Source organism: Pleurodeles waltl, chromosome 3_1 (assembly GCF_031143425.1).
Source record: "Pleurodeles waltl isolate 20211129_DDA chromosome 3_1, aPleWal1.hap1.20221129, whole genome shotgun sequence".
In the NCBI taxonomy this organism is placed as follows: Eukaryota; Metazoa; Chordata; class Amphibia; order Caudata; family Salamandridae; genus Pleurodeles; species Pleurodeles waltl.
Genome location: NC_090440.1, coordinates 1,704,110,008 through 1,704,137,520, shown reverse-complemented (window position 1 = coordinate 1,704,137,520; position 27,513 = coordinate 1,704,110,008). Strand labels below are relative to the sequence as shown.

The 27,513-nt window shown below is 47.4% G+C and overlaps 2 protein-coding genes across 5 annotated transcripts in view; both read right to left on the bottom strand.

Annotated features, from left to right (window-relative positions):
• AGAP1 (ArfGAP with GTPase domain, ankyrin repeat and PH domain 1) overlaps positions 1 to 27,513 on the bottom strand; it is a 942,320-nt gene that overhangs the window by 321,235 nt on the left and 593,572 nt on the right. The window lies entirely within an intron of this gene.
• LOC138285936 (uncharacterized) lies at positions 25,946 to 26,862 on the bottom strand. The gene is made up of 3 exons (XM_069226460.1): positions 26,675 to 26,862; positions 26,236 to 26,514; positions 25,946 to 26,081 (listed from the first exon to the last, which is right to left on the bottom strand). The coding sequence occupies exons 1-3, from the start codon at positions 26,860 to 26,862 to the stop codon at positions 25,946 to 25,948; spliced, it is 603 nt and encodes a 200-aa protein (XP_069082561.1).

The following is a 27,513-nucleotide window of genomic DNA, read 5'->3' as shown; positions in this document are numbered from 1 at the left end:
CTCTCAAATGTAGCCAAATGAAAACCATAGACTCTGAATAGGAGAAAAAACAGACAGGAGAGGAACTTGTGCTTTTTATGTCCTGAAGCTGCATGAAGAAGATAAAGTGGAGGGCAATGTTACTAAGCCACACTCAACTCAAAAACAAATCTAGCAGGTGGTCGTTCTGGCTTAGAGATAGTCATGTAAACAAAACTGATAATGCAAATACAAGCAAAAAGGGGCTTTTGGTCAGCACTCTTCATCCGTTGATATGCTAAATCGTCAATCACATTTTGCTGCCACTCTGTACAGTGAATATCATGAAGACATAGATTAGTCGACTTCGGTCATAGTGATGGATATTTTTTTTCCTGATTAAATGTGCAAATTCCCCTAAAAAGAAATGCGCTTCAAATGCAGGGCAGGAGGACCAAAAGTTTAATTTACCAATGCTACTGTTCTTTCCATTTTGTATCATACTGCTGTGTTTAAGCTATATCCAAAGTTTACAATAATTCACGCCAATATATATGTTGTCTTTGTGCTAATATGAATCAACATTTCTGATGATGTTTAATAAAACTATAGAAGGTGTGTTTACCTGTTTTAGGTACACCTGCCTGCTTGGAAGTACTTGAATCATTTAAGTGTACGCATAGATTTTTTTTATTGAAAATTTGTATTGTAAGCATTTTGTCACCATGTTCAGGCAGTACAATTTCTTTTTTTTTCTTTCATCTTTACGACGTATACATGCAAGAAAAAAAAATACAACTGCACCAGCTTGCCAAGGCCCGACTTGGTGGTTTTGACAATGTTTGCTTCTTTTTGTGGTGGCCTATATGTGTAGTGATAAGTGTGAGATTAAAGCTTTGTTGTGGGACTGAGGGAGACCAATCACTGCTCCACTGGTTATCTGTTCCGCGATCCAGAGACGTAACAAACAAAGCAACAGACCTGTATACTACTACACCATTTTCCTGAAATCCACCCATAAGCTCACCTGCTAAAAAACACATTTCATCGCCCCTCGAATGCGGACTGGTTGACACGAGAGGACAGTCTAGCTGCGACCCCAGAGTGACCCACACAAGGAATGGTTTCTATCCCCAGGTGCCTCAAAGGGACAATTATGCTGCTTTAATTCTTGCACAACAAACCCACCATTCACACTGGGACATCAAAGGGACAATCGTCAGATCCTATCTGGCCAGTGTACACCTGCAGCCCGTGCACTCATGACTGGCTACCGATACAAGGACCTGGCCCGGGGGACAGCTAGTCTGCATAGTCTGTGCGGGCACACCAAGGAACGTGCAGTGATGGGCGGATGCGTGCACTGTGATCGCAGGGGCGTGGAGAGAAAGCCCTACTCTTGAGGGCACTATCATACACCTGTGATGGCTGCTGTATCATGCACCCTCGATGAGTGCACACGCTGTGTAAGACGTGCAGTGACATGCATGTTCTGCGAGGGCAAGCACACGTATGCTCTTTGAGGATGCTCAGTAAAAGATACTGTGACGTGCATACTCTAGAAATTTCAGAGTGTATTGACAAACATGCTCGATGAGAGCGGCGGGTGTTCAGGCTCGGCGAGGTTATGTTATGTGCACATACAGTAGCATGAACGCTTTGAGAGTATACGGGAATTTGCATCATTTGTGAGCGGTACATACCCTGCCAATAGACCTGATTCAGGCGCGAGACTTCCGATTTTTAAAGCCCAAATTAGCTTTATTTTAAGTGTCTTCCGTCTAAACTCTACTCTTCCTCAATGTATTTTTTTCTCGAAATGTTGTCATGTATGGAGGTGGTGTGACACGCATGCTCTAAGATAGCAGTGGCATGCGTGCATTCTCTGCGATATAGTCTCGCGCTCTGTGAGAAATGCTGCGGCGTACGTTTTGTGAGGGTTCAGTGCCTTACACGCTCTTTGGGGATTCGGTGGCACATATGCCCACGGGTAGTTCACCTGTACATCATTAGTTGGTGTGGGGGGTGAGCAGTGGCTGAGTCTTTTTAGACTGACGTAACGGGGCCTGCCAGCTACTGTGGGGTTCGCAATGGTTGTGAAGTGAGTGACGCAATGCGGGCCGTGGGACGGAAGAGAGATAATGCTGATAGCTCTCTGTGGTTTTCAGGTAGGCGTGAGATGTGCGGATCCACCAGCTAGCTGCTTCCTAAATTCACGGTCTCGGCACTGAAGTCTAACTATAAGAACACAACCCGGTCACCAATTCTTTTGCTCTACGAGTGGCTTCTTCCACCACCAGGCTAGTTGTAAGTCACCTACCTCACGCGGAACTTAAGAACTATTTCTACCACAACTCGTACTCAACTATTGGCCTGTGGTGCCGCGTCCCTACGAAAGCCGAGATGGAAGCCGCCTCGTTTCCTTCGCACCAACACTGTCACCGCACTCAAAATAATTAAACGAGAATAAAAAAAAAGCAGCGAAAATATCCCAAGTTGCAAATCTCTTTATTAGCCGTGTGTGTTTAAACGCGCCGTCCCAGGAGAGCGCGCGAGCCCACAGCACGCTAAGTGTACAAGCTTTAAATAACTTACAAAGTGCCAGTAATGAAGAGAAGTGTTATCTGAAATCCATCACTCAGCGGCGCCTAGCCTCGAGCACTCACCAAACAGCGCTCATAAATTTATATTAAAACTCTGCTCAATAGCAATTATTTACCAACAAAGATTTATTGATTGCGTTTGTTGTTCGGAGACGAAGGAGGAGGGAGGGACGGGCATTCAGGGACAGCGGATACTGCAGGTCAGCGGCAGTGGACAGCACACGGAGCAAGAGGTGAGGAAGGCGCCGTGCACGGCCGGATGGAGTAGGGCGGTAGACAAAAACAAGCCTTGCTTAGGAGAGGTAGGGTCGGATGAAGAGCAACGCCAGTGCGTAGGGACAGGAATGGTAGTGAGAGTACCGCAAGGCGGCATAGGAAAGTACATGTTAATTATCTGTACAGCAGACTATGCAAGCCCATGAAGACCTCAAAGCACCCGGGAGCGACGGGATGGCCGAAAAAGGGCTGGCGGGAAAGAGAGAAAGTTAGCCACTACGGGTGGAAGCCAAATACAAGGGAGCGAGCAGACAGGTGGACAATGGAGTAAAGGACAACAATTACATAATGCATACCACAGAAATGGGTCTTTGTGACTGCAGCTATTAACCACAAGCTTGTCTGCAGTTCGGTGGACACTAGACTGGCCGAAGGTGACCGCTACACGAGAACAGGTAGGCTGATAGTCTCGGGCAAAGGTCTTCAAACTGGCGGGCCTCAAGTGATCTCGGGGGGGGGGAGTTTAGACTATGGCCTAAAGAAGCATTATACAGATAACAGGACTTTGTTTTAAGCAGAAGCATCTTATTGCAGTAAAAAAATATATAACAGTACTTAACTGCAATGTTTAAATAGGTTTAGACAAATTTAAACATTGACATCTTTATAAAATAACTGTGAAAACTTCTGAGGGGGGGCCAGTGTTTTATATTTTTCAACTGGGGGGCGCAGCGTTAAAAAGTCTGGAGACCACTGGTCTAGGGAGAAGAAAGTGATTTCTCCAACATGCTCGAGGCATATTGTCACCACTCTTCTAAACACGCTGCTCAGTGGGATGCAACTCAGTTGCAAGTCGTGCAAACCCAGTGCCCGTGGGTTGTCTGTCCAGCCAGCTTAGGCTTCTCAAGCAGAGCAATAGGGAAAAAATACCTGCTAAGTTCCTAACAGAGAAAGCCAGAGAAGGGAACTATGTTCTTTTGCTACTGGTACTAGTGAACAGTTTCAAGGGTCCATTGGTGCCTCACAGCCTCCTACTACTCTATTTCACGAATAATGGCTAAGTCTACTGCAAGGGAATTCTATGTCAGGACCTAAGGCGAGGATTATGCTTTTCTTACCTCACTTTATTCAACCAGCAGCCAAGCCAAGATAAACAGAAAGACTTCATTTCCCTTCAGTACTTGGGGAAAAAAGTATCATCCGAGTAAACATTGTCAACCAATCCACAGTCTTTAATGCCAACATCCTCCACTGTTGTCTCCTCCTCTTTCTCCGTTGCTCCCGCAGCCAAATTAAGTAGCTTTGGCCTACTCAAAGTTTATTGTCTGTTATTGCAGTATTTTGAATCTTTTCCCTTAATATAAGTAACCCTGTCTGCAGGAATGCTTGTCGCTCCTCCGCGGCCGCTCTCTCTATAACTTGCACATAGGCGCATCTGGGGCCGATGCGGTTAGCTCCTCCGACCTCTAGAGGGCACTGCTACGCAAGCGCGATTCGCGCTCAGTCATTGGGAATCCCGGTCGGTGCGCACTGCGAAATCGAAACTCTGCTGATATACAGCAGCACGGCCGACCAAGCTCCCGTTTTGCACCAGTTTCTTGTGCCTCCACCTGCAGCATAACACCTATAATATTTACTGTAATAGATGCGCTTAAAAGTGTCTCTCTTGACACCTGCCCAGGTGGTGGACTGCCCTGTTGAACGAACGGGCATGTGAGGTGTCGCAGGGGCTTACCCATTACCAGCCATTTCTGGCTCCAACATTTGGTTGGGAGACTCCCACCCCAATATCACCCACTATACTTAGCTGGTACTCCAGGCCTGCCATCACACACTGGTACTCCCAGTAGGTGCTGCCCTTTCACTGGCCCTGCATAAAGAAAACATCATGAGCGACACAAAGGATACCTATGTGGAGGAGGAACAGGTGACAACTCCCAATAGATGATGAGCTGTGCAGGATTATGGACACTTCTATCTGGTCAGCAGTGAAGCAGGCAGTGGCCACCCTGGAGCAGAAACGTGTACAGTTCATGAAAAACTGCGCCAGACACCCCTCGAGCAGGAAGACAATTTGGGGCCTACGCTCCCACTACCTCCAGACACCCACTCCGCCTGCACCGCCTAACCTCAAACGTAAGAGGGCGACTGACTTCAGCATTGACATGGACGCATTTGATCAGCTAAAGAAGGCCTTTATGGTAATTCGCTCCTGACCGGATCAGACACCTCAGTACCAGAGGCCCCAGGGGCGCTTACCCTCTGGTCCTCCATCACCAGACTCCCCCTCCCAGATACAGATTCCACATCCTCGGGGCCTGTGGTCCTGTTCCCGGCACCATTACGCACAAGCCCATGAGCCCCAGCCGTAAGACCACCCCTAAGGGCCATCCGACATGCCTGACCTGGATCTCCTCCTACATCCCTATTCAGCCAAATGGACCCCGAGGAACAAAGTAGCAACTTATGTCGCGGGACAGCTGCACAAGCCGCTTGACAAAAGTCCACAACCGCCTACGGGCCGAATGCCCCCGCCCATCCCTAGCTGACAAAGTAGCCATGACCCCTGAGGTTTATGAACACATGGCCACCTTCCTGGGAAAATTCATGCGTGATCCTAAAAGAGGGATAGACAGATCCTGGCGGGCTTGCCAGAACAAGCTTCTAGATGCTTTAGGCCCTCTGACTAATATTTTAGACATGGCAGAGCACTGCCAAATTTCCCCGGATGTTCTGTGGGGATGGGCCCAAAGAGCCCTTATCTTCCTTGGTGACGTGAGAGGTATCGTCCACTTCTTATAAAGATCAATCCCAAATTGGGAGTTCTCACCACGTCTGTGGCAGGACCACTTGCCCAGGGAGGTTTGTTTGGTGACCGATTTACAGGCAAACTGGGCGAATTTATACAGACCTTTACGTCGCTTGACAAGGCCTAAACCTCGGTCAAGCGTTCACCCATCTGGGTTTTCACCGAGGTAGGGGCGCTCGCAACCACAAACCCCCGGCAGAGGCTACACTCCAAAAAGACAATAACAGGACGCCTAAATGTTCGGGTCCTTCTATCTGACTAGGCCCTATCCCAGGCACAGAGGATCCAGGAGCAGTGACGGGGTGCAGAGGCGCCCTCCCACTCCCAAGGTGAGTGTCCAGCTAGCATTCCATCACAAGTGGGGAGGCAGGCTAAGGAGGGTTCTGTCCAACTGGCAAACCCTTACCTCTGACGCGTGGGTACTCCTAACAGTGCAGGGTTTCCACACAGTTTTTCAGCTCACCCACTCAACGCAGCCCCCACCCCCCTTTCAGTGATTTTCAGGCATAGATATGGTCTGGTGGACACAGTGGTGGCGGACCCCTTGCACAAATGAGCAATGCTCCCCACCCAGGAGAGACTCCTCCCCACCAAACGAGTTTTCTCAGCAATAGTTTTCTGGCGGACAAGCGCAACATTGGTCAACGGCCGGTAATCAACTTGAAGGAATTCAACGAGTGACTGATCTACCGCAACTTCAAGATAGAGGGGATCCATCTCCTTTGGGCAATCCTTCAACCCAACAAATGGAATGTGCGCCTGGGCCTAAAAGACTCCTATCTAACCGTCCCAATCTTCGCCCCCCACCACCGCTTCCTCCAATTACAGTGGAGGGGACAGACATTCAAATTAACATCTCTCCCCTTTGGCCTCTCCTCCGTGCTTTGGTGCTTCACCAAGATGATGCGGCCCGAGGTGTAATTTCTCTGGGCCCAAGGCGTCCGTCTCATAGTCTACATGGACAACCTCCTACTTATGGGGCAGTGCCCCCAAAATCCTGGCATCACACCTGTTATGGCAATATCCCTCCTGGAGTCGCTCGGGTTCATCATCAACAGACAGAAATCCATTCTTGCCCCTACTCAGTCCCTGGTGTTCCTGGGTTTTGTTGTGGACTTGGTTCGAACCACCCTAAACTTTCTCTCGTGGAAAGTAAACAAGATCAGGCACGAACTGCGCAGAATGGAAGCCAAACCTTCCACCTCTCTCCGGCAGATCGCCAGGATTGAGGGCCTGTTGTCCTCTTCCATTCAGGCTACATTCCCGGGCCCCTACACTATCGAGCCCTGCAACGCTTCAAAGCGGTCCATCTCAGGAAGGGACTCGCATACTCACAAGTGGTTCCTCTGTTGCAGGAGGCACACAAAGAGATACAATAGTGTCTCGCCCACATGGAGGACTAGTAGCAGTGAGGCATCACAGCTCTAAACCAGAAAGGATGGTTCAGCTTTTAAAGGCTCTGGAAACTCAAAGTTAAATGTATTTGTGTGGAATACTTCCTTTTGCGCAGCAAGGACGAAAACCAAAAGCTGCCTGATGCAGCAGTAGATTTCTACATTTTTCAAAGTCCACCCGGCATCTATTTGCTATCATCTAATGATTTCTAACACCAGATGCCAGAACCCACTAACTCAACAAAAGTGTCCCCCCCCCTCCTTTATCCTCAGGGGCTAACCACCTTTGCTAGATTTGTCTGTCACTTCTGGATCCACTGTATAAATCAAACGTACATTTGGCCCACTGGCTGTCTATATGTTTGTAAACAAAAGTAATATATGGCAAAGTGCAAGGGGGGGCGGCCATCGCCTTGTTTTATAAGAAGTTATACTGTGTAAAACCTATTTCAGTCATCTCGCTGCCAACATAAGTGATAAATGTAGATACATAAATACAGCACGACTCAATGTGTCTTAGTGAAATTCTTAAACTGCCCCTTTCATACCATATCTGTCTCACTATTCCAAATTATTAAGTACATTATCTCCAGTGTATCTTCATGGAAACATCCCACTGCTAAAGATATGTACCTTTGGTTGCTAATGCAGTACTTCTATTAGAAGGGCAATATTTATCACCAATGAAATATAGTGTATGAGACAGAGTGTGTTCCAATATTGTTTTCGTTTTAAGTGGTTTCTACATTTTACTTCATCCTAAGGGTGTATTTTTAAAAGAAATACTTATGACTGCATACACAACATCAACATCATCTACTACGCCAGCAATAACTAGCTCATCCTCTCACTCTCAGTGAACCCCACAACAACAAAGACCAACTTTTACAACTGCATGAAGAACGTCTCAGTCTGGATGAAGGACAACTGCCTGAAGCTCAACACAGACAAAAGGGAAACTCTGATCTTGGGCTGACACACCACCCTCTGGAAAAACTCCTGGTGGCCGTCGAGGCTCAGACCCACCCCCATTCCAAAAAGCCACGCCGACAACCTCTGCATCACCCTGGACAGCAAACTCTCCTTGAAACGTCAGGTCAATGCTGTCTCTTCAGCCTGCTCGTGTACACTCAGCATGCTCTACAAAGTCTTGAAGAGACTGCCCATCGGTACCAGGAAAACGGTGATGCAGGCCCTCATCACCAGCCGACTAGACTACGACAACACACTCAACGCAGGCACCATCACCGAACTCACGCCAAGACTCAAGATGATCCAGAACACTGCCGTTAGACTGATTCTCAACCTGCCAAAGACGACCATCATCACCCAGCACCATCCCTCCACTGGCTTCCTGTCCAGAAGAAATGCCATTCAAGTTTCTGATTCACGCCTACAAAACTTTCGACAACTGAGAACCCGCCTAAGCCACTGCCTGTTCTTCCACCCCCTACCAGGAATCTCCGCTCACCTCACACAGATACCACATATCCACCGCTGCCGCTCCGGAGGATGCTCTTTCTCCCACCTCACCGCCAAAGCTTGGAACACCCTCACTTTCGCACTGCCCCTTCGCTGGCCCATTTAACGAAGGGACTCAAGACCTGGCTTTTTGACCTCGACTTTGACTGATACCTGCAGCACAGCACTTATCTCTCAGATGATATGCCGCGCTATACAAATATATCCTGATTGATTGACTGCACACTGGTCTTGACAGTACCTACTCTGAGTAAGCCTTGTCTGAGCGACGACTAATAAAGCACTGACTAGCCTATACGTCATTAATATCTGGCATTTGGTATAATTTGGTTAAACATACATTCTTAATATGCATATTGCTAGGTACTCCCTACCAGTAACAGGGTCTGGGGGAAAAGTCTGACATTGCTTCCCCAGACCGAAAAAACAATGTGCATGTTCTGTTTAAGTAGTTGTGTACGGTACTACGTTGTGAGTAAAAGATCCTCCACTAACTACCTAGAGGTGAATTACCAAATTGCAGGCGTACAGCCTTCTACAAGGGATTTTGCTTGTGATGTTACAAGCATTATTCACACATCAGAGATAAAAGTACAGGGATTCACTACAGAGTTATGAGGGGTGCCAGAACACATTATCCACTGAGCACTACCATAAAAGCTAGGGAATGACTGACACCAGCCCGAGAGATTATTTCATTGAGGACCCTTTTGTAGACTCCCACGCAAGAGACTATAAGGCTCGTAGTTTAGAGAAGGGCTCTTGAAGAGTCTGGGGGTCTGAGGTTGTGTAATAGGCAGACCAAAGCGAAGGGGAAAACAAAGAATGCGACTGCTGCTGCTCTCCGAGAGTCTTCATACATGCACACTTTCATCCAAAGAGACTGCCATATCTTCTATATATTTTAACCATCGCTATGCTCAATGCACATGGTCCTAACACTTACAGCTCTCGGAGGTCTTCTCCGCAAAACTGCCACCACACCCAAGGCGTGGCACTAATTTCAGACCCTCATACTTCCTCATCCGCACTGGTACTCACCACTCCACTGTACTTGTATCATTCCCATCTCACTGATACATCTACATCTAGTATTATGGTACTGTAACGACCACAAGAACTCCCCGCCACCCCCACCCAGGTGTACCCACTGGCAGAAATAGAGTTCTAGGTTGTTGAGGAAGAGCGGGCATCTATGTCACTTTCTGCTAGTGTCCAGCATCGATCATATGCAGAGCAGCATGAGAGAAGGCTAATTAATTACTCAGATAATTGGTGCACCGCAGAAAGACCTTTGGGATAGAATCTAGTTCACAAGAAGCATTTGACAGGTCACTTAATAAAATCATCCGATTACTAAGGTGATGTATGCAATCTTCACTACTCCGAGCCCATCTCTTCATCACCGCGGTACGAGGTGGGTCCCTCGGAGTGTTGATGGCATGATGAAGAGGTGCCCAGAGGTAATGCTCTCTTTGTCCGTATCTCCCTCAACAAAGGACTGTGACACGGCGGTGAATCCATCATCATGGGCCAGCCGCAACCACGTCATATTTCATGATGAAGCCTGAAGTGTGATTGATGCTCAGGAATCTCTCTCAGGATGCAGGGTCCCAGTGCGAGGACTGGTCGCAGGCCACAGAGAAAGGCATTCCAGCTGGGATGGTACTGCAGTAAAGCTATTGAAGACAATTAATATAGGATGCCAGATTCATGTTATATTACACTGTAAGGAGTAAACGTCTGTGTTTCTGCCTCAAAAACCCTTTTCTCTGCCTTTGGTTTTCTAATTCTCCCTGCTCGAGTGTCCTATTCCCCATTTACACATCTGACACCCACACTCCCATTCCCTGTGTTCCTGCCTCCACATCACGGAGCCCATGCCTTGCCATCCAAGTGCCTACTTTTCCTTCTCCCAGCATCCGTGTATCACATTGTTGATGTGTCTGCCCCAGTCCCAGAGTGCATGTCTCCCTGTAGCAGTATACAAGTCTCCATGCCCTGACGTTTATTTTTACCCCATCCTAGCTTTTGAGCCTCCCTCAAACCAGGTCTCCCCACATCGGTGCCCATGTCTCACTGTCCCAGCAATCAGGTTTCACCGTCTTGAAAGTTTCACTGTCAATTCTTCTGCCCGTTTCTTGGCTTTGTGTCTCCCTGTATTGAGTTTCCATATTGCTCTGAGTGCAGGAAAGAGAAACAAATCACCACTGACAATCTATGAAATGTTTTCACTCGAATGTACAGTTTTTGTATTTCATAAAACAACAGATCTCCCTTCCAGAAAGCCTCAGATTGAGATTTTCCTTTTTGACAGAGCATCCCAATTCCTCGTAGACCAAAACAGGCAGAATATAACCTGCCATCATGGTGGGGCGGAAGTAGAAGGCGAATGAAACGCTCCTAAAACAAAAAAATCCACACCATTGTGAAAAAGAAAGGAACACAAGATGTGGCACGTTTATACTATATTAGCAGAAAAAAATATCAACATTGTGTCCCTGAATAATTTAAAAAACAAATACTGAACGACCCAAGGAGAAAATAGGTTTCAATGATGAAATAGGGGCAATGTTGCGGTGCTTCTAATATTAGTACAGGGGGCAATCCCTGGGGAATATCGGCTTCCTATAGGAAGGAACCACCACTTGAGGTGAATAGTGTTTGCTGCAGGATCAGTCAAATTAACAAGCGCCTACTACTATTGGGTAAGTTTTGAGTGCTTGTGCTGTACCACCCTGCAACGGTTTACCCCCTTCAGGTACCACTTCCTGATAAGCTGTGAAGAGCACAAGTGCTTGTTGTAAATCGCAGACATGCAGGTAGATCCTATCTGGTAAAGAAATACTCAAAGTACTCCTCCCTTCATCTTCCCATTGAGCACCTTCCCTGGTGAGTAATGATGATCACAATACCGGTGACTATCTTTTCCCTACATCGTGTGCAAGAGTACGTGTGTGAATGTGCATGTGTGTACATTGGGCAGAGCCTATGCATGTTTGGCGTCCCTGGCCCCAAGGATGTGTGAGTGAGACAATATTTCCACCCATAAGCAGGACCAACTCTCTGCTCTGTCTCGCTGCATTGTGAACCAGGTTGTCATCAATCCTTTTCAGCTCAGGAAGAGGCCCATTGTTCCTCAAGTGCCCTCCCCTCACATCTGCCTCAGGAAAAGGCTGTTGGGCAACATGTCTAGCTCATGGCTGGAATCCACATTAATCATTAAATGCCAGCCTGGGAAAAGCTTGCAAATCAGGCCAGCAAAGTCAAGCTTTCTGCCCCCACCTAAATATGCTGAATTTTAAACCCAGCACAATCTCTTGAAGCTCCCATACCCTGAAAGACTAGGTGTTGACATATTTTTGCCCTAATAAACTAATTGCATGTTTGCCCTCCTCTGGAATTGGAATGGTTGTGTCCCTAATCACCTTGCCCACGTTTCCGTGAAGCTCCGTTCAATACAGTGGCTGGCAGCCTAAAGAGTAACAAATACCTGCATCTTGAGATGCTACAAATAATCCAGGACTGCTGGCCATTTCTGCCCAGAAACCCTAGCCATTGCAGTGGTGGGGACAAGTGATGGAGGAGGAATGGATCCAACAGTCCAGAAAAATGCACGTAAGCCAGGCTTCAGTAGTCATGCTACCTACTTTGCTAGCTTACCACTTGTACCCGTGTGAAAAAGCTCTGGAGCATCTCCATCATCTGCTACAGTTGCCCTACTTGTAAGGCTCAACCTTCTTTTACTAGGCTCTGACAGTGTTTCTAGACACCTCTAGGCTTCCAGAACTGACAGTCCTTGCCCTCCTAGGGATATCTCTACCACCATTTACACCTCTGCCCTGGGAAGAGGTTGAAGAGCAATAGGGAATTTCTGATCAGTAACAGACTATTGGTAATATGTACAAACAAGTTATTTTAAATGAGCTAATGGTTACTGGGCCTCCACACAGGGTGGTAAAGGTCCTGGGATGGACGGGTTTACCCCTGGAGCCCATACACAAGAAACAAGTGATTGCTCATGAGCCTCAGCTGAATTCCAGCCTAGGTGAAGTATGTATGATATGTGAATAGCAGGCCTAGGAAGGTGTCCTTTAATAAAGGGGTTTGAGTCTTCCAGAGGAGCTTCCTAGGCAAGGACAAAGCATTCATTGGTGGAGTGTGAGTATGTTTGCATGTACTATTAGCAACTCATTCCCCAAGTTGTTTAGCTGGTCCAGTTTCTTGCAGTTATATGTAACCTGCTGGCCTGTGCGTGGAGACATGACATTAAAAAGCTTACTTTTGCTTAGTTGCCAATGTGCGATTTAAAATAACAATGGGTCTATGGCCAATGTTATGCTAAAATCCGGGTAGTGTGAACCCTAGGCAATTTGTCACTCAGTTCTTTACCATTAGGAACGTTTCTTAAGGATCTGGGCACAAGACAGAATATTTTGAGTGTGTTGTGCGCCATATTGTGTGCCTAGTTTCTCATCAGCCCTGTCTGCTGGTGGGAGGGCAGGTACTCATAAGTAAGTTTGTGCCAAAGAGGCAATTAACTGCCCAAAAAACTCACAAGCCCAAAAATCAACCACCCAAAAGTGAACAGCGATTTGTAACCCACAGGCTTTCAGGATGATAAAAAAAAACAGAATGTGCCAATCTCATATTTCTAGTGTCAGCTTAATGGGATCACTAAGGATCTAGTGATAGGTGACAGGAGCAACATACAGTTCAAAGAGACAAGCTAAGGCTCAAAATGGTCCCAAGAAACATTAACAGAGGAATCACTGGTTTTAGGAGGAGACCTATAACCAAAGGATACAAAAAATGATGGGCAGAATGCTTGAATTAATCTCAACCACTAGTAAGTACTCGAGCAGCATCCCAATCCATTGTTACTTTGCACACCATGTCAACTCAGTTTGGACCCAGCTATTTGCAAATCAGTCATGAACCTGCTCCAATCAGACCAGTCCAGCCCGAACTGAAAAATAACAATAGACTGGCATGAGCCCCAGTGATTATCAGTGGCTGAGATTAATCCAAGCATATGATGCATTACTATTTTGTATACTTACTGTGTCGCCTGAAGTGGGACAGGTATGCCCAGGCGAGGCTCCCATGCACAGTGTGTTACTGGAACCAAGCTATACCCAGCTGATGAGCCCATAACTAGGACAAAACTGGTCCTAGGTTTCTTGTGTTCCGGTTCAGGAAGGACCAGTTTAGCAGTTTTGTCTGCACTGGCCCTACTGGACAAATTGTATCTGGAGACCTCAATATGAAACCATGACATATGCAAAATTCTTTCTTGGTAGGACAAGTATTTAAGGTAAGCGGGTGAGTTAAGGGATAAGGGGCGGAGGTAGCCAAGACCAAAGTTACGTCCAAAATCCATATTCCTAACCGCTCACTGAAGGGGCATCATCAGATGGTCATCAGGACTGTGGATTAGCGACAAAGCACAGATTTCTTGAGCTCACTGATCTGCCTCTAAATTTTGCACCATTTGACAAAGCTGCACAATATTTGTCAGTCTTTTCATATACCCCACTTTGTTCGGACAAACTGTGCAGGTCAGCAAAGGGGTGAGAGGAAAAGTTATATGGGGTGAAGTAAAAGTAATCTTCTGCTCGGTGCTATAGGAACTGTTAAACTACATATATAGATGGATAAATACAGACAGATACATACACACACTGCAGGATGCAGCCCCCCCAAACGTGCTTAAGTGACATATGCTAAATCACTTGACACTGACCATAACTAAGTCCTACATACCAACTTTTAAGGGACGAGCTATTTGCAAGAAAATACTTTATCTCCTCTAATGGAGCACAAGCGCAAAACAAACTATGACATGTGCCAAGACAACCCACCCTAACCATGCCTGGTGTCCTGCACAACCAGTAACAGCATTCAGTCCTGAGCTGTGGGCCACTATTAAATAACACAGTTTTTACACTGCACTTCATACCACACTTCTGATATTTCTATGCGCTGCAAATAGCATGTCACTGTCATGCAATTTAATGATACTGAATTTACCAGGCGAAGGGTGAGCTGAATGTGCAGGTCCCAGCACAGCCGATGTCCACTATGGGTTTTACCTCACAGAGCCACCCTTCTGCTACAGAATTATCAATGCAGCTTAATTCAATATTGATAACATTTGGAACCGTTTTTGTGTACCACGTGCCTTATACGGGGTTTAGCTGTACATACGGGCTTCATTACGCTATTACCGTCTACACTGGCACATCTGTGCACGTGCACCGCTCTTACAGCAGCTATGAGATGTTAAATGTACCTATCCGGAAAGACGTAAAATGTTCCCATTGAGGGGCCCACTGAAAGCCTCTCGAACCCCTTTGGCAAAAGGCGCTCTCATCCTTTCACTGGGCTTTCTTTCGCTCGCCGCTGCAGAAGCGCTTGCCAGGGTCTCTGTGCGCCTTTCCGCGCTGCCCTGGCCTCGATCACGGCCCCCTCCCCGTCTGCCTTGTTGGCGATATTTCCGTCCCCCTGCCGGCTCCGGATGGTACAAAGGGTTACACTTTAATTGAGCTGTCAGCATCTCCAGCAATCCTCCGAAGCCGGGATTATGCACGGCGGGTGAGTGACACACTTGTTATTGCGGGAGCCCTGTTTGCTAAACCCAAAAAGCCCACCGCACAGGTCGCGTCACCCCGGTGACCCGGCTGTCATTAGCCGCGTCTCTCCCTACCTCTCCGCTGCGAGAATCACACGAACCGCCTCTTCAAAGGCCTCACCGGGACTGGCTTCCACCGGGAGCTAATCACCCGCAAATCCGCCTGAAATGGCAATAATTGGCTAAACTGCTCACCTCTCCAGAGCCCAGCAGTAATTTGGGATAATCAAGAGGATTGTGATTCAGCTAACGGCCCCGAGATGTGGTCCCTGTGACCGACACACTTCACATTTTAATAATGATGGACACAAAATCCAATTTAATGGCATGTCTATCGACTCACAAAAGACAGGCGGGAGGGGGAAAAGCCTAGAATGTGTGTACGACGCAGGGAAAAGTGGGGGGAATCGCTTAATTTGCCGTAGTTAACGTTCGGGAGGTGAATGTTCGCTGCAGGCAGTGGGACGTGTTTTGTGTGGGGTGTGTCTGTGAAATAAGAAAGCGGCATTTCACCTCGATTACTGGGCCCCTCTTACAATGAATTTTGCCGGAGCGGCTGTAAACGCCGAAGAAATAAATGAGCTCGATGACCATCTGGGTGCAGGCATTCGCTTCATCAGTGGCCCTGACTGGGCTAAATATCTTTGAGATAATGGCTGCCCGCAGCTCTCTAGGCCACCCCCTTGATACCCCAACATCCACATAGTCAAAGTCAGTGGTTACGCTTGGACCGGCTCAGCTGTGGCATGGACGCGCCATCACTCAACCCTTCTGTCCCCTCAACGGCTCCCCAAGGCCAACAATTTATAACAACAACTGAAATCCATTACAGTGCCGGGGATTGGACTCAAACGACGGGCACCTACCATGCTTGTGGCAAGGCCCTTCTGTGCAAAAGAGGGACCCTGCACCCCATTATCATCATCACTTTATTCATCAAAATTACACTTAGGTGCAGTCTTGGCCTGGCAAGGTCGCTTACTGAGTATAAGGATACGTACTCACCCCATGGTGAGCCACGTCGAAGCAGCTGTTCGTCTCACCAGCATTTGCAATGCATGAAGTCACAACAGATCCACCATCTAAGCTCTGGTTCAATGTCAGTCCGGGCATCGACTGGAATATCTTCCAACCTAGTTGTGCCTAGGACTTTGGTAAGGCTGGTGCAGATAGCTCACTCCTTTTATGACTGGCCACAAGCCTATGACATACTTTGAGAACTGCAAGATTTAGTCACCCGATATCACTTTCAAGGTCTTAATGTCTCTAGGGATTACCTTCTTGTGGTTATGATGAAGCTGTACCTTCTCTTCCTGAAGCTACATCTGGGTAGCACTAAAGCGCTCCATTGGCTGCTAATGACAAAACCCAAAGCTTCTCCCACAGTGCGGGGACTTCCACAATTAACTATGACCTAAATCCCAATCCCAACCTCCATAAGCAAAAACTGACTGAGGTCAGGTGAGAATATGAACCAATAATTCAATGAAGAAACATACTGCTCTCAGTTAGGATGCAAATTTATGCTACCAAGACGTTCAATAAATTAATTCAATAACAAAATGCCAGCTACATCATTGACCACCTTCATTGACTGGATACCCACAACACGCCATTTCTACATTGAGCATATCTATACAATTGTACATTTGCCCAGAACTTCCCACAAGTCACACAGTTTTTCCAGAAATACATGCTTCAACCTATTCCACTAAATGATCAACACATCTGTAGCTAGTTCCTAAACATTAATGCATAGGCCAAAACATAATGTGGTAGCAAGGTTTTGTATCAGACAGACGGATTTAGACTAAATCTGTCAGCGTGGGTTATGGTTATGGAAAGGTTCAGTCACCTCAGCTGGATCTTGTAGCAACAAGAGGGGACAGATTTAAGCATGCAGGAAGTAAAAGTTAGCATTGGCAGTTTTCCTGGAGAAATAATAAGGGCAGACCAGAATCTGAACGCCAGTCAAAGTCTAGTTTGTAAAAAGTTTACTCAGTTGAGCTCATATGAAGCATTGGAAGAAAAATCTCTTTGCTGAAGTGAACATCTTAAATTACTGAGATGGGTAATCCAGGAAAGTCTCCTTACTAAATGAACATCTAAGATTGTGTTTCTCCTACTCATATTCAACAATGGCTACTGAAGGACCGAATGTCTCCTAATGGACCCAGGACAAAAGCATACCTGCATAGGAATCCCCTTCACCAGGCCATTGGTCATCCTTTCTATGACAAACTTAACTCTAATAACCAAGCACTGGATGTTTTAGAGTTCATTCTTTTCACCCAACCCTAAATCATGCCATCATTAACCTATCCCACATATAGACAGAGCGCCACCCACAATCGGGGTGGCGCAGCGTTTAGGACTCGGGCCCACTGTGGCCTAGGACTCAGGCCTACTGTGGCTTGGGACATGGCACCATTCTGGCGTTACGCCGGCCTAGCTGACTTCCGCCCCCTCGTCTCGCGACGCCAGTCGGGGTATTTATGTGCCCCCTCCTTTGGCCTCTATCTTTTGTGCAGATATCACGGCGGGCTGACCGGATGGGGGCAGACCGAATCCGAGTATCCTGCAGCTGCGACCAGACGTCGTCCTAGCACGGTGTCCCCACCCCACGGCTGATTTTGGGCTCCCTTGTCACGTTTGCGCCTCGTCCCCACTGTTGCTGGGTGCCTGTGGCTGCTCAGTAGCGGGAGCATCCTATTTGGGTGCCCGTGTCACCCTCATTGCCCAGCGGTGCTCCGTGGGGGGAGCCTCCTATTTGTTTATAAGTGTCATTTTTCTATCCGACTCTTGTGAGCCCCCCACCCAGGGTGTTGAGGCCTGCGCCTGCTTACCTTCTGGCCTAATTTAAACATAGCGGGTCGTACAGGTTCAGTTCCAATTCCAGGGTTTTCCGAATACTTTAAAACAACATATTTGCACTGTTTAAGGCCAAAACTGAACCTCCCCCCAGCTTGCTGTTCTTGTTGACCCTGCCCGTTTTCTTGGATTTGGTGTGGCTGCCCAGGTCCTGCCGCTCACCCCTTGTTTCGATGTTTGGCCAGAAACATGGACCAGGTGAATTTTGGGGTAAGTGTGGGTATTGGGCTAGTTGGCCAGGGAAGTCATGTGACACATCCCAGTTCTAAGCCCCCCAGCGTCTTCAGACGACCCTCAGGGCGCCTGCGCCGTCCATTCAGACATCAGGCAGGCACATATGGCCTTGTCCTTAGTAACGGCAGGGGTTAATACTGATCAACTACAGGGCAACCCATCTCCATCCACAGTAGCTCTTACCTCACAAGTCACACGCACTCCGTCCATTGTTGCGCCAGCTCCTCAGCAGCTGTCAACTCTCCCCCAGGGGCAGCCAACTGACTCACATGATTCCACAGCTCAGGTTCTGCTTCCAGTGGCCAGTTGCTGTCCAAGTGGACCTCTCCTACAACCCCCCCAGCCACAACCTCGGTGCTACCTACCATTCCCTGGGCGCCTTCCAATGACATATGGAATGCTTTTGCAAACCTTAAAAAACAGGTAGATGCCATTAGTGCAAGGCACGCTAGGGGGGCAACAGGTGTCTGCGACAATGGTGCGGGTGGCAAGGAGCCTCCTAAGGCTGATTCTGTGCCAGGTAAGGCTGCTGACCAAGGCGGGGAAAAATGGGTTATCTTCCTGGTTCAGTTTGCAAGGGTCAGGATACATTGTTATCTTATCACATGTCCCTATCGATGTAAAAATAATAATAATAATAATTTTGGGAGGGGGATTTTTTGGATATATTTTAATGGATTAGGGCTAAGAGAAAGGAATGTGAACTGTAAGAAAAAGATGGAAAGGACGCATCAGCAAAGGACAAGAAACCCAAGTTCGTAGAGAACATAACAAATTGGTTATTAGGATTTAATGTGTACAAGTCTGTGATGTTGGAGAAGAAGCCTGCGTTAGCAACTTCCATGACATTTTATTCTAATAAGATATTAAAAGCACATCACGTTTATGGGGATACCGCCTGGTTGGATTATGACGTAATTTCAGGTGGGCGAAGGTGGAGGGTCCTGACATAGGCTGTGATCAGAATGAGGTTAATGTATGGCAGGAGAGCCTTAATAATAAGACCCCTTTGAAGCAGCCTATTCACCAGCAATATGCAAGAGAGAGGAAAGGTTCTTGTTGAGCCTTTAATAGGAAGGTGTGCAGGCGCCTAACAGGTCCTGTAAATATAGGCATGTTTTATCCTTTTGCGGCCACCTGTCTCACCCAGAGTTTAAATGCAACTAAAAGTCCAAAAGACAAAGGTAAGGAAGGTTTAAGCTAACCATAATTTGCCCACTCCAGTCCAAATCACTAAATTGATCCCTTGGTTGCACTCATACACCAACAAAGACACAGCAAAGTTGCTGTATCTAGGTTTCTCCTCTGGTTTCAGGATTCCTGCCCTTGGAGTGGCCCCCATTCCCCATTGTAGCAATGTATTATCCGCCCTCATGCACCAGGAAGTGGTTTCCAAAAAGATCCAAAAAGATTGAGAAAGAGATCTTTGGGTAGGGTAACCAGCCCATTTCCCACATCTCCTCTGAGGAACTTTGTGTGTACTGGGAGTGGTCCCCAAAAAGGAACCTGGGCAATTCAGGCTTATCTATCTCCTCTCAGCTCCCAGGGGTTCTTCAGTGAATGAGGCGATCGACCCACAGCTATGCTCTGTGCAGTATGCATCTGTAGACCAGGTGTTTGCGAAGTTACATGAACTCAGGCAAGGGGTGTTGGGGGGGAGGGAGGCTCGTCTAGCGAAGTCTGGCATAGAATCAGCCTTTCCATTACTGCCAATGCACCCTTAGGGTTACCGCCTTTTGGGGTTTCAATTTGCAGGATCTTAATATTATGATAAATGCATGCCAGTGGGATGTAGTGTCTCCTGTACTTTGAGCAGTTTAGCTCCCTGTTGCAATGGATTTTCACCATGACTAGAGGCCATAAGAAGGTTATTCACTACCTCAATGATTTTTTGGTGTTGGGCCCACAGATTTGGGTGGGTATTCGTAGGCACTGACCGCTTTGACTTCCGTGTGAGGACCTGAGGGTTCCCTTAGCCCCAGAGAAGACAGTGGGTGCCTCACCTTGCCTTACATTCCATAGCATTGAACTTGATACAGTTGCTGGTGAATGCTGCCTCCCATTTGATAAGGTGCTGGCTTTCAGGCAGCTGGCTGACAGTGTTAGCGCAGAAGTAAGTCACTTTGCATCAGCTTCCGGTTCTTATGGGTCACCTGAACTGCACCCTCAGGATTATCCCCATAGCACGACCCTTTTCTCAGTCCAAAGCTAGGGCAATGGCAGGCCTTACTGAAAAACATCACCATGCTTGCCTGTCTTGGGAGGTTAAAGAGGACTTGAAGATTTAGTCCACCTTCTTACAGAAATGTAATGGTGCCATTATATGGCTTTCCCGTCTGGTCTCTAGTTCTGCCATGGGTCTTTTCACAGATGCAATAGGCAGTACAGGGTTTGGAGCTATACTGGGCCCTGAATGGTGCAGAGGGCAATGGCCGGCAGCTTAGCATGATAGTGGCATCACAAAGAATATCGTTTTCTTGGAATTGTTCCCCACTGCGGTGGCAGCAACTGTATGGGTACAGGTGCTCAGGGACAGCTGTGCTATTTTTTGGTCAGACAATATGGCAGTGGTGAAAGCCATCAACAGGTAAGGGGCTTCGTGTAGGTCTGTTTTGAGACTGTTAAAACATTTGGTCCTGTTCTGTTTGAAGTTTAATATTCTATTTCAAGCTAAACATGTTCCTGGTATTCACAATAATACGGCTGATGCCTTATCTCGCTCCATTATGCAGGAGTTTCGGGAATACCATCCAAGGGCAGCAGAGGAGATGACAGAATACCAATCATATCTGTGGAGGACTGGAAACCTGTCCTACCAGATTTAGTGGCTGCATCACTGGCATAACGCATGCAGGGGTCTTATGAAAAGTCACTTTCACAATATAGATATTTTCTGGGCGCACGCAGGGCTGCAGACACTTTCTCGGCGGATGCTATTTGTTTGCTTCTGGGTGACCCTAGACGGCAGAGCAAGCCAGTATTGTGTGCAAGGGTCCACCTCACTGCTATCCAATTTGTTTGTGAAATTGCAGGGCATGGAGGACAGAATTAATTCCTTCATAATCAAGAGAGCAGTAGGTGGTTGGGCAAGACTCAAGCGTAGTGAGAAAGACAGCTTCTGCGCCATCACTGCGCATATCTTAGGTCTCCTCCTGTTCAACTTGAAAAGGGTTTGAGCTTCTTCATATGAGGCTACTCTATCAGCTGCAGAATTTACCGTGACTTTTTACAGCACCTTCCAGGTGAGTTGGTGGGGTCTGCCAAGACTGATTTCATAGGGGGCTTACAGTGGGCAGTGTTCGGTGAGGAGTGGACTGGCTGATGATTTGGTTAAGAAGGTCCAAAACCAACCAGGAGAGGAAAGGGGCAGCGATCAAACTTATCCATTCTCAGCACTCTTGTCCGCTGTGTTTCAGGCAGCCGGAGTAGACCCCAACCGAATACTCTTCATACTCTTTTAGAATAGGGGAGGCCACTGTGGTTGCGGGTGCGAGTATGTCATTGGAGGAGGTCCAAAAAATAGGCCAGTGGTCATTAATGTCTTACAAACGTTACATTCACCCTGCCTTGCAATGACTGTGCAATTTCGCTTAGTGATTGTACTGTATACTCAAGCTTGGGTCTTTTCTGTTTTAGTATAATGGGTTTATGGTCAATCCTCCGTCAGGTAACAACTCCCTAAGTCCAAGCCGGCGCCTCTACGTGACGTGTCCTTCAGGTGGTGGGGCATCGGAGTTCTGTGCATTGAACAGTTACAGAGGCTGATCAAGGTAAAAAGAAGGCTGGGAGGGGCTCTAGTTACCGGCCCTCAACGTTGTTCATCTTGGAGATAATGATCTGGTAAACCTGGGACGCAAGGCCCTCAGAGAGGCGATCTTGAGGGAATTTGCCCTGTTGACAAAGGACTTCCCGGAGGCGGCTATCGTGTGGTCACACATGGTCCCATGCCGCATCTGGGGCATAGATGTTAAGTCTCGCACAATCAATGTATCTGTGTGATGATTGAACTCTGAACTGGCTACACTGTGCCCTTGCCCTGGGCACCTCTGTAATACCCCACACAAATTGTAAAGGGGCAAGGGCATTTTTCATAAGGATGGTGCACACCTGTGTGATGTCGGTACAGATCTTTTCATTGCAGATATTTAGTCCTTTGCTCAGAGAATCTTTGGGGTGGGGAGGGTGAAGGACCCCTGGGCCCCTGGTCATCTTTGTGGCAGGATCACAAATCCTAAATTCACCCCTAAGCACCAGAGGAGCCCCAAAAGCAGGTTCCCCTTGACAACACCAACGGTAGGGTCCAGCAGTCCTGAACCAACCAGCGGATGTACACACCAGCTTGTGGGGCTAGGGTGCCCAGATCACTGGGGTGGCCACGGGGCTCCAGCTCCAGGCCACCTCATCGCAGCCCCTATGGCAGCTTGGTGTTTGGGAGGCAGAGCCTCTGGCATGAGGACAAGTGACAGTGAGGTGGGGACCACCCCGCACAGAGACAGGTGGTGTGGTTTCACCTAAGTGTTCCAACGGCATTTAGGAATGAGGGAGATTCTTGGTGTTGTGAGTGGTATCAAGCCACGGATTGCTCTGTCTGATTTAATTACCTGTCTGATGTTGCTCTCTCTGATTTATTTAGCTGTCTGTTTTAGTTATGTTCTTAATGCTATTTCACTAAAGTTGTCTCAATCTTGAGCAGGATAATGTTCATTATACTTTGTTTAATCTTCTGTCAACATCTGGAGTGCTTTGCTCATTTTGTAATAAACTGTTCCACTCAAAATCATGGTGTACCGTTGTAGGTGTTTTGTTGCGGTTGTGCTGGGGCCAAACTAAGGGCATCGGGGTCCTACACTTCTACAATAAACACCTCCAGTTCACAATTGTACAAATGGTAGAAACAGTAAGCATCCATGTAAGGTAAGCCAAGCTAATGATTGGTTTATTGGAAAGGTATCAAGCAACAGCAGTATACAATGCACTGCCCTGACTACCCTCACAAGCACTGACAAAGCCAATAGGCCTCGGCGTTTGGACATATTGGCTTTGCAAACGCTGTTGCAATGCAACAACGGCAAGCCAAAAAAAAAAAAAACAGCTGCAATGACATGGCTGCACTATTCTGGATGTGCGCACACGCATGAGTACATATACGTCTATGTCACCATGCATGTGCATACCTGCAAAATGCACAGGTGTCGTTTTTTTTTATTTACTGATCCCAGATGGATTGGTAAATAAAACGAAAATTCACTGGCACAAAATCACTTTTTTTTTTTCTTTCTGTTTTTTTTAAAGGTGAAGGGACCAGCAATAACTTGCTGCCTGGTCTTCTTCGTAGCACATAATCTGATAGGTGAGACCTAAAAACAACAAACCCCAGAATCTCCCTAAAACAAACTCCCTTACACCCAATGATAAGACCACAGTTTAATATGCTCCAAGACTTCACAAAGTCCTCCAAACAATTCCTTAAAGTCCATTCAGCAACACCCTTTCAGATTCTGCAAATGTGGACAGAGGTAATGGTTCCGAAACGAGAGGAAGAGGAATTGTGAAAATCAGCATCAGTGTACGGAACATATGCATGACTAGAAGTTTGGCACATGCTAACCATGCACAAAACACGCATAACAAAATAAAATAACAGCGAAAAAACAGAAATGTTGAGGAAACTATCAGTAGATCGGCATACTAGAATGGAGTGCAAGTTGAACAATGCCAAATCCAATAAATCTTCTTAGCTTTATAGAAAAAAGGCGTTGACACTTGTAACACAGAATCAGGATTTATAGTCCTGTGACACAAGAACAGTTTGAGGTGTGTGCCACCAAAGAAAACTATAATTTCTGACGTTGGCATAAGTGTGTGGAGTTGATGGAAATGAGGGTTGTCCTGCAGGGAGTGCATGGAGAACTGGAGTGAACGCACCAAGATGCACAAGATTAGACATTTGTGGCCTTTTGTACAGTATACAATGGCCTGTGTACACTTCACCCTATTTCTCACAATTCAGTTCTGTCACATGCTGGGCAAGGAAGGCTGAGATCTACTGGTTAGTGAGTAGCTAGTGGTCTTCACTAGGCTTGGGGGAAATATTAATTATGGTGGAATACTTAACGTAAATTTGGGTTACTGTTGACACAAATTTCTAACAATTGTTATTATGCCCACTTCCATAAATATGAGTAATCTGGCACAAATCCTACTGCAGGAGCACAGGAACAACGAATTTAGCAAGAGGCTGCTGGTTGATGCTGTTTGGGTTATGGTGCATCTAGCGCTATTTTTCTAGCAGAGAATGAATCCTCGGGTCCATTCTGGACGCACAGGTGCATTTCGCACCGATAAAAGAGAGCTAAATGCTGGATTTCGCTCCACGTGTAATCTCGCGTGATTTTGCTGTCATTTCATGGAATTACGCGACACTAAATTACGCTAGTTACACCCACCCCTCTTCTTCACTGAACTCCCAGCTAGTCAGTCTTGAAGACCCTGTCTACCTTCTCCCAGTGACACCCGCCCCTAGGGAGCCGTGGACATTGTATGCTATATCTAACCACATTCCACTGTTCGGTGGCTGGACACAATGCAAGAACAATAAGGGAAGTGATGGGCAGCCAGAGTCGTCCTGATGTATCGGAGGGCATTGATGGGCAGCCAGGGCTTTCAGGAGAAGAAAAGCGCACCTTTTTACCTCTCAAAATAGATTTTTTCACAAACACTTTTATGCGAGGAAGAGAAAACGTGAAACAATAGGAGTGGGGATCCGGGGAGGGCAGGCCCCTCCAAAGGCTTCTCTGCATGCCGCCTGGCGATGCGGCCCCGATCAGCAGTGTCATCATTAATCGCTTCCCTTTCACATCAGGCTATCTGTGCCTTGTCAGGAAGACAGAAACAGCATTAGTGCGCGAACATTAAAATCATTTCCCATCCCATGTTTTACATGCACTGTATTTCACGCCTCATTTGCCACAACAGTTATTAGATTCTTCTAGTCAACAATTAAAGAGTGAATGCTTCTTCAGCAGCAGCAGCAGCGCTCTACAGGGAGACGACTGGGTGTTTAGGGGAAGCAATGGCAAATATGGACGTGCGACGAAGCCCTCCGGTTCTGCTCCCTGCAGCGGGACCTGGGCTTCAGGACTGGGTTGGCACAGCTCGCGGAATGTGGGGTGGCACCCCATCTTTAACCGAGAGGGTCTAGCCTTCTCCTGCTCAGCTCAGCTCAGCTCTCCGCAGATACCTTGCAATACTCCTCCCCAGGCAGTCCCCGCTCTCACCACTGTAGTTACTTTTCCCTCTCCCCTCAGTGGTTCCATTATTCCTAAGAGTTCAGCTATTCTTATTCCCCCCAATAGTAGTCTCACTGCTCTTCTTCCCCTCTGGCAGCATTGTTCGTATTCTCTTCCTCCCTTTTTCACATCTGGCAGTTCTCCTCTCTATCATTTCTTCCCCTCTGGCAGATGCTTTTTTTCTTCCTTCCTTTTTCCCTCTGGCAGCTCGTCTCCCTTCTATTTTCCCACTCTGGCAGATCATCGCCCCGTTCTCTTCACTCTGACAGCTATTTTCTCCTTTCCCCTCTTCCCCTCGGGTGGCTCTTTCCCTCTATCCCTGTGGCAGCTCTCCCCTCTCTCTTGATCCCGTCTGGCAACTTCTCGGTTCCTCCATTTCCCGTCTCTCGCAGTTCTTCTCTCCATGCCTCTATTACCCTCAGGTAGCCCTTTTCTTCTCCCCCTCTTGCAGCTCTTCATTCCCTTCTCTTCTTCTCCTCGTCGCTCTCTTCCTTCTCTCCTTTCCCTTTTGCTTCTCTTCCTTCTCCTCTTGCAGCTCTTCTCTCCCTTGTCTTCTTCCCCTCTTGCAGCTCTTCTCTCCCACTCTTGCATCTCTTCTCTTACCTTCTCTCATTCCTCTCTTGCAGCCCTTCTCTTCTATTCCTCCCTTCTTCCCCTCTTGCAGCTCTTCTCTCCCTTCTCTTCTTTCCCTTTTGCATCTCTTCTCTCTTCATGACTTCTCCTCTTGCAGCTCCCTTCTCTTCACTCCCGTTTACATTTCTTCTCTTCCTCTCTTCTTCTCCTCTTGCTGCTCCTCTCTTCCGCTATTGCAGCTCTTCTCTCCCTTCTCTTTTCCCCTCTAGCGGCTCTTCTCTTCCCCTGTTGCATTTCCTCCCTTCCTCCCCTCTTGCAGCTCTTCTCTTCTCCTCTTGCATCTCTTCTATTCATCCATTCTTCCTCTCTTGCAGCTCTTCTCTCCCGTCTCTTCTTTCCCTTTTGTATCTCTCCTCTCTCTTCACTACTTCTCTTCTTGCAGCTCCCTTCTCTTCACTCCATTTTGCATTTCTTCTCTTCCTCTCTTTCCCTCCAGCTGCTCCTCTCTTACTCCCTTTCTTCCCCTCATGTGTCTCTTCTCGTCCCCTGTTGCACCTCTTCCCTTCCTCCCTTCCCCCCTTGCAAATCTCCTCTTGCAGCTCTTCTCTCGCTTCTCTTCTTCTCTTGCAGCTCTTCTCTCGCTTCTCTTCTTCTCTTGCAGCTCTTCTCTCCCTTCACTACTTCTCCTCTTGCAGCTCTTCACTTGCTTCTCTTCTCGTTCTCCATTCTCTTCTTCCCTTTTGCATCTCTTCTCTTCCTGCTCTTGCAGCTCGTCTCTCCCTTCTCTTCTTCCCCTCATACAGCTCTTCACTTCCCTTCTTGCATATCTTCTCTTCCTTCTTACCCTCTTGCAGCTCTTCTCCCCCTTCTCTTCTTTCCCTTTTGCATCTCTTCTCTTCTTCCGCTCATGCAGCTCTTCTCTTCCTTTCTTCCCCTCTTGCAGCTCTTCTTCCTCCTCTCTTCTTCTCTAGCAGCTCCCCTCTTCCTCCTTTATCCTCTTGCAGCTCGTCTCTCCCTTCTCTTCTTCCCCTCGTGCATCTCTTCTCTTCCTCTCTCCTTCCCCTCTTGCGGCTCTTCTCTTTCCCTGTTGCATCTCTTCCCTTCCTCCCTTTTCCCCCCTTGCAACTCTTCTCTTACTTCACTTCTCCTCTTGCAGTTCTTCTCTCGCTTCTCCTTCTCTTGCATCTCTTCTCTCCCTTCTCTCCTTCCCCTCTTGCGGCTTTTCTCTTCCCCTGTTGCATCTCTTCCCTTCCTCCCTTGTAACCCCTTGCAACTCTTCTCTTACTTCACTTCTCCTCTTGCACCTCTTCTTCCATTTTGCATCTCTTCTCTTCCTACTGCTCTTGCAGCTCGTCTCTTCCTTCTCTTCTTCCCCTGTTACAGCTCTTCACTTTCCCTCTTGCATATATTCTCTTCCTCCCTTCTTACCCTCTTTCAGCTCTTCTCCCCT